General features: G+C 42.4%; 1 protein-coding gene across 8 annotated transcripts in view; it reads right to left on the bottom strand.

The window, feature by feature from the left end:
* LOC131048618 (uncharacterized) overlaps window positions 1-17,057 on the bottom strand; it is a 244,342-nt gene that overhangs the window by 120,780 nt on the left and 106,505 nt on the right. For 7 of the 8 annotated variants that reach the window (XM_057982646.2, XM_057982647.2, XM_057982644.2 and 4 more), the window contains exon 4: window positions 15,923-16,164. In XM_057982646.2, the coding sequence (XP_057838629.2) occupies window positions 15,923-16,164 (242 nt within the window). The remainder of the gene's footprint in view (window positions 1-15,922; window positions 16,165-17,057) is intronic. The other variant, XM_057982650.2, reaches the window with a different exon arrangement.

The raw sequence follows: 17,057 nt of genomic DNA, 5'->3' as shown, positions 1-17,057 counted from the left end.
AAACCACAACAGCTTGCGATATTTCTTGGAACAGAGGGATCTTAATGAACAACAACAAAAGTGGGTGAGCAAAGTCCACGCATTTGATTTCGACATTGAGTATGTGAAGGGCAAGAATAACATGGTAGCTGATACCCTGTCAAGAAGGCCTACCATATGTTCTTTATCCCAGATTTCGGTGGATTGGAAGGAACACCTGTTGGTTGAATACTCCAAGAATACTTTTGCCTACGAACTGATGGATGGTCAAGTACAGGATGACCGATACAAGGTGGTTGACAACATTATTTACTACAAGGACAGAATTTATCTAGTACCCGAGTCCAAGATGAAGGAAAAGATTTTGAAGGAAATGCCCAACTTTCCCTTGGCTGGACACCCGAGATACTTGAACACCTACAAACATATCCGAGAAAGGTTTTCCTGGAAGGAGCTTAAGAACGACGTCCTGCAGTATTTGCGAGAATGCTCCACCTGTCAACAGAACAAATCTAAGCACCCCCTACTAGCCGGACTGTTGTAACCATTGCCAATCCCCGACCAAAAATGAGATAGCATCTGGATGGATTTCATTACTGGGCTCCCCAGAGTGGAAGGAAAGGATTACATTTTCGTCGTAATTGACCGCTTGACCAAATATGCACATTTTTTTGCCATCCCCACAGGATGCCAAGCAGTTCAAGTGCCCGAGTTGTTCTTCCGTGAGGAATTCCGCTTACATGGTCTACCGCGAAACATAATCAGTGACAGGGATAGCCGTTTTCTTAGCAGCTTCTAGATGGAGTTATTTCGGTTGGCAGGAACCGAGTTGTCACCCAGCACGAGCTACCATCTGCAAATAGATGAACAGACCGAGATTGTGAACAAATGGCTGGAGGGTTATCTTAGGAAGTACGTCTCAGCTCAACAGAAGGCTTGGGTTCGCTAGTTACATTTGGGTGAACATTGTTATAACAGCACCTATCACATGTCAATAGGCATGCCACCCTTCAAAGCTCTATACGGTTATGAACCTTCTAAATTTGTTGACCTGGCATTGGGAGACAGTCGTGCACCGAGGGCCAAAGATTGGCTTCGGGAGAGTTTAGACATCTTGACATCTCTCAAAAATAACTTGCGAAGGGCTCAGAACCAGCAAAAGATGTATGCCGACCGACAACGGGTTGAGCGAAATTTTGAGGTGGGCGATCTGGTATACCTCTGACTTCAACCGTACAGACAATCCTCCTTGAAGACAAGTGGTAAGGAGAAGCTAAAGCTGCGTTTCTATGGACCCTACAAGGTGGTTCGGAGGGTGCGTGAAGTTGCCTACGAGTTGGAGCTTCCTGAGGGGAGTCAGATTCACAATGTTTTTCACACGTCATGTCTCAAGAAGGTTGTCGGGCAGCGCATCATAGTGTCCAAGGATCTGCCACCCATCGACGAAGAAGGAAAACTAATTCTGGAGTCGGCGGAGATCATCGATGTCAGAGAAAAGAGGCCGAGATCACGCACAGTCAAGGAGTTCCTTATGCGCTGGAAGAATCTACCCATCGAGGATGCCACCTGGGAAGGCGAGCAAATTTTGGAGCATCCAAGGCTGCAATTGGTTGAGGGCAAGCAATTTTTGGCCCGGGAGGACTGTGATGTCCCCGATATAATTAAATAATAAATTTAATTACTTTATTGTAACGCCCCAAATTTAATAACAAATCTTTCGGGCCCTTCATTTAATTAGATTTGGCAAGTCCTAGTTTGGTTGTGTTGGCCTGTTTGTAACCCTTCGAGAAGTTTCCCGGAGCCCATATATATGACCGAGTTAGTCTTTGTCATAGGTATGGGAATTTGGTATTTTCTTTGTCTATGTGAATTCCAGTTGGAGTTCAGTTGTTAACCATTTCGGAGGTGGAAGATCCTCCCTACTTGGCATTCGTAGTTTCGATGGGAGTAGCTCCTCACCCTATTCTGCTTTTGTCGAAGTCAGTGTAATCTGTTGTGTGTTCATTATCAATATAATTGATTTTTACAAGTGCAAATCCACAGGTTATTTCTTCGGCAAGTAAAATCTCGTGTCTGGAATATTTATAATTCTTTCCCCTTTCTCTGTGCAACACCAAATTGTCACTTGCATTGGGCGTACAGAAGGAGGGTCGTACGGTGTATTGGTCATACGATGGACGGTTGGTCATGTTGTTCGTACGAGGTGGTCCGTACGGTGGAGGGGTGTCTGTACGGTGAGGAGGGTGTTGACCGTACAGGGAGGTTGTCATACGATTGGGGGTGTTAGGGGTCAATTTCAGTGCTCTCTGTTGTTGACCGTACGGGTAGGTTGTTGTACAGCGGGGGTGCCATCGGGTACATTACAAGGACCTTTCCCTGACATTGGAAGAGATTGGTGACGGGAGTACGGTAGAGCCATACACGCCATACAGAGGTGCCGAGACCAGGAGGGAAGAGGAGACAGAGACCGCGAACAGAGAGGCGAAGGATACCAGTGCGACCGAAGGTGTCGAGAGGACACAAGGTCACGGTAGTAGAAGGAATCTGTTCGGCTTAGGCTCATCACACCCTAGTAGTCAGAACAACTTGGTGGGACCCAACATACCAAATATCGGTGGAGTACCTTCTGGAGGACCAATGTCTGGAGGAGTTCCTAGAGGATCGAGTTCGAGTTTCAGAGGGCATACTGGGCCACCGCCAAGGAGCGTAATGGCGAATCGACAATAATTGCCTAAGTTCAATGGAGATGGAAAAGAAGACCCGGTACGGCATTGTCGTACATGTGAAACAATCTAGTCAGCCAATGGCGTGACCAACAGGGCGGAATGGGTGGTGCAATTCCCCGCCACCCTACGAGGGGTAGCCATCGATTGGTACTCCGATGCTGATAAAACAAAGCTAGCAACTTGGGATGAAGCCTTCGATACAGAGTTTCGACTTCTCAGAGACGATAATGAAATCGTGGCGAAAATCCTGAGTACCAAGCAAGGGAAAAGCGAGACCATCCGAGCATATAGTCTGCGCCTGAAGGAATTGCTGGGAAAAATGGACAACCAGCCCACGGATGGATTAAAGAAAAGGTGGTTTGTGGAGGGTTTTAAATCGTCCCTCAGCAAGAAAATGAAAACTGTACCACCCACCTCCTACGAAGATGCGTATAACCGGGCAATGGACCTGGAAAGTGAAGGCAAGACATCCAGGAAGAAGAAAGACAAATCCTCTAGAGAGGACTCCTCTGAGGGAACTAGCAGCGACGAGGGGTCGAGCAAGAAGGTGCAAGCCCTCCAGAAGGATATGCATCGCATGATGAAGGAATTCAAAAATATGAAGGGAAGCACCACCAAAAACGAGGAAGTGTGGTGCACGGAGTGTAAGGAGGAAGGTCATACAAAAGGCTCTTGTCCTAAAAAGGCCTTCTGCGACATTTGCCAAGTGTTGGGACACTCCACCAAAGAATGTCCCTACAACATGAAGCCACTAGGGAATCAGGTGCTCTCGACCGAGGAGCCATCGTCACCCTCCACTACAGCAGGCACATCCTAGCCTCAAGCCAACACCACGGCATCATCTGGTGGTTACAAAGGTAACCGAAGGAGAGGAAGAGGCAACCATAATAATTAAAAAAAAAACGGAGTCGAATGCAATATGATGCCAAAGGAAGGTCGAGGATTCAATGTCGAGCCTACAACCAGTGGGGACACTTTGCGCGCCATTGCCAAAAAGAGGAAACACTGTAGAACTTGTACAGATGGTGTGGTCCTGGAGACCACGACGACACAAATTGCCCCAAGCCAAGGGTTAATCTTCTCAATATTGAGAAAACTGGTGATAAAGAAGTACTGGCAATCACCCATGCTCAGACCAAGAAGGCCACTTATCCCGACCCCCGTACGGAGGAGAGATTACAGGAGGCAAAGGCTGACATTGAGCGGGATATGACGACAGAATGACGAAAGAATGCTAAGGTGGTGAGTACCTCATCCTGTACTGAAGCAGAAAAGAACATTATTGGGCAAGAACTGCAAATGGAGGTGCCGATAAGGGTGAAGGACCTTCTGGACACAATGCCACAGTTGAGGACCGCCATTTCCAGTACTATACAAAGCACCGCACACACACCTTCAGGTGTGACCCAGACGGAAGTCCCGGTCAACCCCTTGGTTGATCCAATGTTGTTGGCCTTGAATAGTGGTCGGCATCCTACGGTAGTAGAAATGGGAATCCTCAAGGACACCATCGTGGACGGAGGTTTTGGGGTGAATGTGTTGCCGAAGGATACATGGAAGAAGCTTGAGAAGCCAGCACTATGGCCACCCACATTCAATTTGGTGGGAGCAGACCAGCACGGTATCAAGCCACTCGACACCCTGATGGCCCAGCCCATGACAATTGGCACACAACCCTTCCTACTGGATTTTGTGGTAATCCCACTTAAAAAGAAGGGTTATGACACCATCTTAGGGAGAGGGTGGCTGGTCACAACAAAAGTGAACCCTAATTGGAAAAACACCCTTTCGTGGAGAAATGGGGGTGGAAGTACATTATTGATCCGAGGACCCAGGTCGTCGGCGAGGAGCTCGCATCATCCGACTCTGATTCAGAGGACTCAAACAGATCGGAGTGGGATTCCTACGAAGGCAAAGACGAGATGGAACCAAATAATGGAGTGCTTGAACTCTATGGTTACTCGGAAGAAGACATTTGCTCATTGAATGGACTCTTCCACTGGCAAATGAAAGATTATCAAGTATTCCACCCTGCGTGTCACATGCTGCAAATTGAAGAAGAGCTAGGCGAGAAAGATGAGTTCCCACCAAAATTCAAGGAATATAAGGAGGGAGACGCTAAAATGAATGATGTTCCGGCATACGAGTTTTCAAAGGACAAACCAATGCGGTACGAAGACCCCACCGTGAAGGAGACCCACCCCTCGAAATATTTGGGTAGGAGACGATTTGAGCCCGGTGCTGAAAGCTGCAGCATTCAAAATTTTCATTGAATACAAGGACGTGTTTGCTTGGTCCTACAAGGATTTGAGAGGGGTCTCGCCAAATTATGCGTCCATCAAATGTCATTGGTCCTAAGAGCCCAGCCGGTACGGAAGAGGCTGTACCGAATGAATAAGAACTATGCGGCCAAGGTGAACGAAGAAATTGAACGGATGCTGGAGGCCGGCATCATATTTTGAGTGGAGACAAGTGAGTGGATCTCGCCGATTGTGAGCTCGTTGAAGGAGGCCAACCAGATCCGCATCTGCATGGATTTTCAATGCCGCAACGCAGTCATCATCAAGGATTCGTTCCCTATACCTTCCACAGACAGTATCCTGGAGGAGGTGGTTGGCCATGAAATGTACTCATTTTTGGACGACTTTTCCAGATACAATCAGATTTCGATAGTTGAGGAGGACAAGTTGAAGACCACCTTTGTGGTGGAGGACGAAGTCTATGTGTACAACTGAATCTTGTTCGGTTTGTGCAATGCTCTAGCAACATTTCAGAGGATAGTCCTTCACATCTTCGATAAGATGTTTGTGGGAAATTTTAAGGCCTTTTTGGATGACTGGTCGATTTTTAGTAGCGAAGACACTCACTTGGTGGCACTGAGAGAATGCATGGAGAGATGCCAGAGGGCCAAGCTGGCCTTGAACCCGAAGAAATGCAGATTTATGGTACCACAAGGAAAGTTGTTGGGCCATATTGTTTGATAAGCTGGACTGAAAACTGACTCGGATAAGGTACGGGTAATTATGGAGATGGAGTCGCCCATTGATGTAACAGGAGTAAAGTCCTTCTTGGGACATATAGGATACTACCAGAAGTTCATCAAGAACTTTGCTCAACTTTCATTCCCACTGGACAAACTGACAAGAAAGGGCAAACCGTACATATGGGGATCGGCACAGGGGGAAACATTCGAGGAACTCAAGAGGAGACTGGTGGCCGCACCCATTCTGGCCTATCCAAACTGGGACTGAGAATTCCACGTACATGTGGATGCCTCGAACTATGCCATTGGGGCTACGCTAGCACAAGAAGGGGGACATGGGTTGGATCATCCCATCTATTTTGCCAGTCGGTTGATGTCGAAAGTCGAGAGGAGTTACAATACCACTGAGAGGGAAGCCCTCGGAATGGTCTATGCCGTACAAAAATTTAGGCATTACTTGTTGGTGACACCTTTCACTTTCTATGTGGATCACCAGGCATTGATGTACCTGGTGAATAAACCCATTATCCAAGGCAAAATAAGTAGGTGGCTACTGCTCCTTCAAGAGTTCACTTGCACAATAATTCTACGGTCAAGCAAGAGCCATGTAATCGCTGATCAGTTGTCTCGGATTAGGTCGAGAGAGCCGCCGGAGGGAGTCAATGATGATTTTCCTGACGCACATCTATTCCAAATTGTGGCGCTATCGCTATGGAATGCGAACATTGGGGAATACTTGTCTACCTCTCAGTTCCCAGCCGAGATGCTACCGAGAGAAGGAAGTTGGTCTTGAGAAGCAGGACATTTCAGCTAATTAATGGGTTGTTGTATAAAATGGGACCCGACCAAGTCCTCAGAAGGTGTGTGATGGAAGAAGAGATTCTGGGAGTGCTCTGGGAAGCACACAAAGGACCCACAGGAGGCCACATGGGTCCAGACACCACCGCACGCAAAGTATTGCGGGTCGGACTATGGTGGCCCACCCTGTATAATGATGCACGGGAATGGGTGGTGGTCTGTGATACTTGCCAACGGGCAAAAAAACCATTAAAGCGGAACTTTATGACCCTCAATCCATCCCATGCCCAGGAGTTGTTTGAACACTGGGCTCTGGATTTCATTGGACCTTTGAAGGCCAGTAGAACACGGAGATGTCGTTACATTGTGGTGGCGACATAATACCTTACGAAGTGGGCTGAGGCGCGAGCACTGACGGATAACTCAGCTTTGAGTATAGCCAAGTCCATTTATGAACAGATTATTACAAGGTATGGCATCCCAATCCAACTAACGAGTGATCGAGGTGGGCACTTTGTGAATCGTGTCGTCAAGCTGCTCACGACGAAATTCAAGATTTTTCATTCCTTGTCAAGCTCGTACTACCCAACAGCCAACGGGCAGGCTAAGGCTACTAATAAAATATTGGTGTCTATGATCTATAAGTCCTATGGAGACGTACAGGAAGATTGGGAACAGAAGTTGCCATCCATACTATGGGCATACTGGACCACCTACAAGGTCACCACAGGCCAGACACCCTTTTAGTTAATTTACAGCCAGGAGGCCATTGTGCCGGCAGAATTCATGGTTCCGAGTTTAAGGATTGCAATCGAGAATCGCCTAGGAGATATGGAAAGCCTGCAAGAGGGGTTGTACGTGTTAGGCAAGTTGGATGAACGCAGAATGATGGCCCAATGGGCTACTGAAGCCGCCCAACAAAGAGGAAAATTTTGGCATGACAAGCACATCCGGCGCATGGAATTTCGTCCAGGTCAGTGGGTGTTGAAGTATAATGGGCGAAATGAGATTAAGCCTAGGAAATTTAAAGTCTGATGGCTGAGGCCATATAAAATCCGCGAGGTAGCTGCGAATGAAGCAATTAAGTTGTCGACATTGGGTGACCAACCGATAAAGGAGACAGTAAACGGGTCGACGTTGAAAATTTACCACCATAGGCAGCAGCGGAATGATCCAGTTCGTCTGGAGGCAGGGCCCAGCCAAACAAATTGAAAAGGTAACTACTTAATTTTTGTCTAGAAAAAAAAATATTGAAATATTGAAAAAATATATATATATTGAAAAAATAAAAGATGTTTTGAAAAACAAATAAATAAATAAAATAAAATGGAGAGCCCACCGTACGACCTCTTCATTAAAACCATACGGACATCCAATAAGTCGCAGATAGTACAACTTCCACAGCGAGATCAGAGTCCATACAATCGAATTTGGGTGGAGTCAACATCTGTACGGTGGCAGAGAGAGAATCAATACGGCTACAAACAGACCAAAGTAGACTCCGTACCGCCACGCAAGCAAGGACATCGTACAGCTGAGGAGAGACGGAGGGCTGTACGGAAACACAAGATAGAATCCGTACGGCAGACGAGCAGACAAGAAATTTGTATGGCTGAGGGGAGATTGAAGACTGTACAACACATCGAATAGGATCAGTACGGCCAAAGCAAATTTTCGTACGCCCATTGGAGGAGACAACCGTACAATGAAGGAAAATGGAGGGCCGTACGGCAACATCATATACAATCTGTACGGTCGAAGAACATAAGCCAGTGCTGTACATAAAGCTCGTACAGTCAAGCAGTGATCCCACACAGCGTCAAAAAAGGTCAACAAAGCGATGTTCCATACAATTTTCGTACCAACTGAATAGGTGCAGTCCATACATCGGTGGCAACTGAAGACAAAAGACCGTACAAGCAGTTCAGGACATTGGGGAGGTCGTACAACAATCCGTACAACATGCAAAAAAAAGGGAGAAGCATCGTACAAGGTAAACCATAACGAAATTTCAAACTTTTTTTAAGTGTTGACGTTGGTAGTTAAATCATTCAAATGGAATTAGGAAAACCGAGATTAGGAAAGCTAGACTGGAAAATGGCCGAAGGAAGCACGGCAGCCAAGGACAAGGGGAAGCAAGTGTTGCAGTTTGGAGTAAAAGTTGCAGGGCCAACAAATACAGGGAAGGCCAAGAAGAAGACAATGCCGGAGAAAATCACACCTGACTCTATTATATTTGAAGGATTGAGTGGAAATGTATGTAGGACCTGGTGACTATAAACCCCAGATAATTATGTAATTAAAGAATCTCTCAGGAAAGCACGGGTGCATTGGGCAATTCAAATGCCCATCTTCGCCATTAGGGATTTCGAATCATGTCTGCGAATAATTGTGGCCACATATGGCAGCACGACAAGGGCATCAACTTTCTCTTACCAACAGAGCACTGTGACCGTCTACTTTGCACCCGACGATTTTGCTAGGGTATTTGGCATACCAGACGAGGGAAAGAAAATAGACAAGAAAGCCACGAAGATGTCGCTAGTAAGGAAAGAGAAATTGTTGCAGTTAATTTGTTGAAGTGATCTCTCAAACCAGGAATGGGCAACGATCAAGGCACCCAAGGGCAGAGGGTTGAAAAAGTCCTACATCATTCTAGGAGATTGCTAGTGTCTGTTGGATATTATGAAAAGCAGACTTATGGGAGCCAATAGGGCATGAGACACGGCGGTACCCATGATTGCACTTATGAATGGCCCAAGGAATGGGACAGTTTACAACTGGGCAACAGTTTTGTCCGACAGAATCCATGAATTCTTGATCTTGCGACACAAGGCTTTTTTCATGCTATTTCATGCCATAGGGTTGTTCCTCGACGCTGTACGCACACAAGTGTCGCCCAAGAAGCATGTCTGGAAACCTCGGGAGACGAGGGACCCTTCACAACCATCCATTTTCTATCGGACCCACCTGGATACCATGGCAGGTAGTCAGGAAGCCCATTCTAGTAGGAAGCGACGAAGACCACCACAAGTAGACACGGAACAAGAAACGGAGACAGTGGACGACGATGCAGAAGAAGAGGCTGCTGAAGAGGCTGATAGTAGTGCAGAGGAAGGGGACGATTCTGAGGACACTTCTTCTAAGAGCAGCCAAAGTCACGACACATTCCGCCTTGCTAGCCGGAAGGAAGTAGAGAAAACCCCTAGCACAGAGGAGAGTAGCGGCCACATAGTGTCTTTTGGGCACGTGACGAGAGGATTACCGGTGCATGGAGTACGACCTGTGGGAGGAGGCCGACTGGTGTATGCACCAGTAGTATTGACTCGGGATGGAGGACTGACACCTCTCCAGCCTTCGGAGGTGATGATAGGAGCCATACCAGTCGTACCCATCCCAAGATTTGGGCAATTGAGACCTCGACCTTCATTGCCTACACCCTCTAGGGTCACCACAGCAATTCCGACAGAGGATGTTCTAGTAATGTCATTGGTTCCCAGCGAACCTCCTTGCATTGGGTCTACAATACGAAAGGAACCAGTACATACGGAGGTCTCGGTAGCAGAGGGTACGGTGACTGGAGATGATGATGCCAGAATGGATGTGTGGTTGGGTCGCTATGAGATGCCTCCCATGACACCACTGGGACCCCCGCCTGCCTCACCCCAGCCACGTCTGCTTCCTGAGATTGTGGACCTCAACGAGGGTAATTCTCATCAGGAGGCAGGACAGCAGGAGTTGGCGATGGACTTCCTGCAGAACACCATTGGGTTTGAGGAAGAGATGGCAAAGATGCAACGAGAGCAGGCCACTATGAGAGCTAGCCGAAGGGCATAGAGATATTTTTGGCAGAGATGGGAGCCAATGCGCAGAGGATGGCAGTGGAGGTTGAGGCCAGCGCACGGGGATTGGCAGTCTCTATTCAAGAGCAGACCATCGAGCAGTCTGCAGTTGAGGGACTCCTCGCCTTTGCCACCGGAGGATGTGCTAAGGAGTTTGGGAGATGTTTGGGCCAGGACCACGAAATTGCAGGATTCAACACTGCAGATAGCAATGTTTGGGCCAGGAGGACTGCAATGTCCCCAATTTTAAAGGTGACATTTAGTTAAATTGATTCTTATTAAGTTATAAAAATATAAATAAAATATTCATTGATGACTTAATATTAATCAATTTAATTAAATAATAAAATATTATATTGTCACTTTATTAAATAAAGTTTCCAAATTTTAAGTTGGCCTTATCTTCTAGAAAGTTCCTAGAGGTCTTTATGAGGCTTTCAGGGAGTTGTAATGCATGCTTGAGTTTGATAAACGTCTTATGCTTCCTGGAGACGGAAACCTTCAGGAGTTTGATAGAAGAGCTGGACGAAAACCTAGTTCTTCCGAAGGGGAGGATTCATGATGGAGTCTACATCTGTGCCAAATTTGTGAAGTCTCCATTGGAGACAAATTTGCAGATAGGTTCTTTTAATAGTTTTGATATTATATATTTTTGTGAATAAGACTAAATGCAGATTTGGTGGTGTTCGATATTATTTCAGATTGGGACAGGAAATAAATAAGAGTGTGATTCAATAAGGAGTTCGACAATTTTATAAAGCTGTGGATTTGATTATTGTGGGGCTGATTAATATTGAAGGACATGATTGCTGTGAACATTCACTGAGCCAACTCCAGTGTTTACAGCTTCTACTACAGGAGACGGAAATAACCTAATAAACCTATCGCGGCACTTTTTGGAAGTGGAGTGCTATCCATCCTGCGCGGGTCATACGGAGTTCATGGGAATTTATATTTGCAGAGGTCTTGAGGAGTTTAAATGCTGGCTGGGACAGATTTCATGTCGCACATTCTTTCTGAAGGTTTATAATAAAGATTGTGCATGCGGGCCTTCCATCAGGAGTAAGGATAGTCCCTACTTGGTCAAGGAATACACAGAGCTGAAGCAACGGATTGGTGTTCAAACGCATCTGCAGAAACTAGGAGCTGTGAAGCATTGTGAGCTTGTATCTATTCTGAGTAAATTGTCGGTGATCGATTGTGCCCTGCGACTTCCAACACAGGCAACAAACGAGTTATATTGGCATTTATTGTAAGAGTAATCCCCTGTGCAGATTGGTTCCGGTGCAACTGACTACTTGTTTGCTATCTCTGATAAAACTGATGAAACTGTGTAATTACCTGGACTGTATAATCAGATATTATGATGTTGACAGTTCTGAAACATGTGGCACATTGATAGATTATTTCTGGTTATTTATTTGTGCATTTATTTTGCAATTTGAAACTTAGCATAGATAGCCAATAAAATTGCTAAACAAACTCAGCAGATGGATAATAATCAGAGCTGGAATCTGCTAAATTTGGGAAAAATCTGTAAGGATCATTTCACAACCTGACAAAATTTAAGAAATGATGACACTATCATATATATAACATGACAACTATACAATCGAAATGCACAATCTGAGGTTTTCCCAAACTATATTTGAACTTTTAAGTAATCATGAATCCCAACACACCATTAAGCTCCCAACCAGTTGTCGCTGAATTAGACCCTATAAGGATACTAATCACAGAAATGGAACTCTTTGGGCTGATTTAACCAGATGATGACATGAAATAAGCACACACATAATGACTACAATAAGGTGCATTTTCTAACGTTCTAGCACATAATACTGTAGCAGATGCCACATTAACATATAGACTCATTATACATTACTTGAATATGTTATTTTTTGTGACAATTACATTATCTAGACTGGATTTAGACTAGTACTCTAAAACGAAAAATTTACTCTTACATGAAGGGAAAAGATGTCATCTATATGACATGCAAACATATTTGTAGTCATTGTACAATGCCTATTATTATCTTTCGATAATTTTGGTTTTCCAACTTTGTAAACTAATTGTTTGTCATCTTTGAGTAGTTATAAGTGTCAGTTGGTTGATGGTTCTCTTCATCCTCCCAACCACTGGATCTTTTAAATAGATTGTGTATCATCAAGGAAAGTAGTATGATCTAGTCCATCAACTCGAATACTATGGCTGACCATCTTTGGTCTTCTTTTGTAATAATTTCATGTGTGAATAAAGATATTTTTTCACTTGTATATCTAGCATGCAGCATTGAATGAACGATTCCCATGAGGTAGGAAGTCCATTTAGGGCCATCATAGCAAGTTCTTTGTTGTCTACTAGATGTCCAATAGTGGATTTGATCCCTAAGCTCAGTGATCCTCAAGAAATAGGATGTAACTGTTTCTCCTTTATTCATCTTTATATGGTGTAGTTGATTCTTTAAGGTGAGAGCCCTGCTAGTGTTGTTGATTTCATAAATGTCAGCTAGGGCTTTGAACATCTGAAAAGTCGTCTCATATTTAGAAATAACTGGCACAATGTGGTCTCTCACTGAATCCACAATTATCTTAAGAGCCTTCTCACTGTCCTTGCTCCACTGAATTTTCTTTGTATCATAAGAGGGTTCAGGAATTTCACTCTTGACATGGGAGTCAATTTTATTTTCTTTCAAAACAAGCATGATCCTGAATTTCCAAGATACAAAATTTGATGCTCCATCTAATCGATCTTCAAACCTAACTCCGGTTGCCATTAGAATTATAGGAATGTGATCTACTAAGGGCCGGGTGAAAGTCTATGAGATAGTTACAGAATTGTAATAAGATCTTCCTTAACTTAGCTCTGATACCATATTGAGGCATGGACCAACTAGGACTCGAACCTAGGACCTTCCATACGCTGCTACAGTTCTCTGCCACTGAGCTACTGGCCCCTCTTGGACCAGTCCATCGTCGGTCCGGGTGTGGCTTATTTCCAACACCAACATGTTACACTAGCCTTATTGTCTTGGTTGTGGCCTTCTCTCTGAGGAGATGTTTTGCTAATGCTTTGTTGATGCGTCATTGTTTTGCTATTTATTTTGTCTTCTTCTAAAAGGTATGGGACCCCTTGAAAAACCCCTCTTTACCATTAGTCAAAAAAATTACAACAAATTTAATACTTTTAATATTTAAAAACTTTTCAACATTAAATTTATTATAACCATTTCATACATATCGAATTTAAGAATATTAAATATACTAAAACTTATAAATATAAATTAAATATTTCAAATATATTTAACTTTAATATTTTAAAAAAGTTAAATATATTATATTAAACTAGAAATATAAAATTTTAATATATTATTATTATTATTCTTAACATAAAAATTGCACACGCATGCCATTTCCCACTAAGTTTTATACCCATTTTGAAGAAATGTCTTGATATATGTATATATCAACAAACTGTTCAATCTTGTACAAAGTTGGGTGTATTCCCCCTAGCCTTTACCTATCCCCATACACATATTCTCACACAGTTAGCCCCACCGTATCCTTATATGCACATACTAATCCTTCCATTTATTGCACTTATCTATACACCTACGCTGACATAGCCATTACCCACCTTGATCCGACAATTTGCCTACCCAGGGTCATTTCTGCACTCACAAAGTCAACTCTGCGGTTGCAGACATGAGCCCTACCTTTCCAAAATTCAAATTCTAGCCAACTGCTACCATTTATTTTCCCACCCTGAGCCAACTAAAGTACACATTTTGTGAAATTGGACGCTATGTGCTAGTATTTAAAGGCACTCATTAATGTTCATTTTACACATCCAGAATCCACAAGTCTTCTCTCATTTCTAGAGCATTAAAGAAGGAGCAATCAATAGAAAAACATTATGATTTGTCGCGCTAAAAGGGGTCTCAGATCTGCATGCATCATTCTAGGGTGCTTGCCTACTATCTTCAACCTTTCACACATTTTGGAGGTTGACCTAGGAGAACACATCTCTTTGTAACAAAATGGCAGCCCTCTCAAAGCATTTTTAAATACCACCAGTCATCAGACATCAGAAAAGAGCAGAGCAGACAAAGGTCAACCAGGCAAACACAAAAAAGAGGTGTGCATTTCACAAGGTCAGATCTCGATAGAGGCTGAATCCAAAACTGTGGACTAGAACCAGCCCTGCAAACTTGATCCCTGACAGAGCAAAAATTCAGCAGAGGATACAAGGCACTGCATTGACAAAGAGAACATAATTTAAGGCCAGAAACAGTAAAAGTTCAGAATTTTCATTGAACACTCATTCTTCAGGCAGAGAGCTATGTATCATTTATTTTCTTATTTACTTTCTGTACCTTGGCGTTTATTATTTCAGAATACACTAACCCTCTGATTTGCAAATTGATTACTCTAGCTTAACTGTGCTTATGTAGTTATGTGTATGTAATTCATTATATTAGCCTAGATCACACTAAGTAAAGTCTATCTTCCTTCATATTAATATTAAATTTCAAAATATTAAGATTTAGATAGAATTTAAAATTTGAAATCTAATTTTAATGTATTATTTTAAAATTTCAAGTATACTTATTAAATGATATTAAATCTAAAAGTTTGTATTACATAGACAGATATATAGATAGATATTAAATTTATCATTATTAAAAATTTGTAATTAAAAAAATAAATCCAAACCCTAAAAATGAAATAAAAACCAAGAGCCCCTTCTAGCCTCTGAAGTCTCTCCTCTCGTTTGAGTGCTTGTTTCAAAGTCTGTGCTCTAAATTCTCATCCCACCAAAACATCAGGTCCTCAACAGAGAAAATGCTAAAGAACTTTTCTTGTTCACAGTTTGCAGCCGGTCACCAAACAGGGTACAACATTTAGCTGTGCAACCTTACCAACCATTCTCTAAATAGATTACTCCAAAATTGCTCAAGATCCCCTATGAATCGATGAATTTAGGATGTTTATTAAAGGATTTTCCTTCATAAATCACAGAGGTGAAAAGCCTGATGATCAGTGACAGTCAATATGATTCAGTGTTTCTGGTGGGTATGGAATATATTAACGAACACCACTAAGCCTGCAATATGTTTTTGCAGATTGCTAGGGTTCATTTTAGTGGAAAAAAATAAAAAACCCTAATATAAAACACATTATAAAGCTATTTTATAGAAAAATTCCCAAAAAAATTGTTAGCCCTTGTCCGTACAAATTTAAGGGAGAACGGAAATGAATTTTTCTTTTTTTTTGAAGTTTGCCAGATTTTGAATTTTTGAGATAAAATACAGCAAACTCTGTGACTTAGATTACAAACAAAATGAAGTGGTATATAATTAAGGAGGTATTCACCAATAAAAATATCATAATTCTATTAATTTTCTCCAAAATCATGTATCTTCCCATTCGAATCAGTTTGTCTTTAGCAATAAATAATAATCATAATTACTTGTCATAATGCCAGCCTTATTTCTGTAACAGAAAATAATAGTGATCACAAAATACAGTTGCAAGAAGAAAATGCAGTTCCGTCTTCAGAAATAATATCAAGCAACCTATTCTTGTTACCTGAATTTTACTGTTGTCAAGAACTGCAACTATTTTGCCAGACCAAAAGCAACTATCATACCACAAGTCTACCAAATTTCCAACTTGCCACTCATTGTTGATAATGGCTGCTATTTCAGAATTATTTTGACAGTCTGCAATTTCACATTCACGACAAAAATGAGGAAAACCTGGCCTCACCATCAGCTCTAATTTCTTCCTATTTGCTGGATCTTTCTGGTAGACTTTTGTCCACGTAACTTCTGCAAATAGCAACAAAATTACAAATTAGAACAAAATGGATCATAGACATCATATGCTAACAAAATATGAGTATCTTACCAGAACAAATTACAAATATTATAACTAGAAGGAATGTTTGTTATGACAAAACTGCAAATGAGAAACTAACAGTAGGTATGCAAATGCATAATAACATGATAAAATATACAGATCGAAATACAGTAAGAACTAAAATCAAAAACATATACATAGTGTTCATCACATCATAACGGAACATTTAAAAATTGAACAGTGTCTTTATCAATAGATCTGAACATGCCCCACATCATCTCCAAGTGCAGACCTGACTCACATATGATCTACAATAACCACAAGGGTAAACTTCTGAACAACTCATACATATGGTACAAGGAAAGTGTAGGTGAGATGATCGGCTATATGTTCAGCTATATGTTCAAGATTGCAACCACTCACATAAATTGAACATTAAAAAACCACTCACATAAATTGAACATTAAAAAATCATACACAGGTAAATCATACTGTACAATATTATGAAGTTCCTTATCAACTTACTTGTCTTATGATGGTATATAGCTCTACATCTATTCCTCTTTTATTATTTTAAATTGATAGTAGATTACTAATAAAATATACTCTGGTTATGGCCACAAGTAGCCACATCATGAGCCCCACCAGACCAAAAAACAAAACTTAAAAAGTCATTACATCCATGTAGCCAAGACTATCATATGATATCAAACTGAAGAGGACAAAACATTATAAGAACAGAAGTATGTTCAGGGGTTTCCATTATCCATCTGTCAGGGAATTACATTTTCTTGTTTCTGCATCTTGTTGCTAGCTTAGTTCTTGTTGGCTTTGAAAGTCTGCAAACCAGGAAAGGTCCCTT

Source organism: Cryptomeria japonica, chromosome 9, assembly GCF_030272615.1.
Source record: "Cryptomeria japonica chromosome 9, Sugi_1.0, whole genome shotgun sequence".
Taxonomy (NCBI): Eukaryota; Viridiplantae; Streptophyta; class Pinopsida; order Cupressales; family Cupressaceae; genus Cryptomeria; species Cryptomeria japonica.
This window is presented reverse-complemented; position numbering and strand designations above follow the sequence as displayed.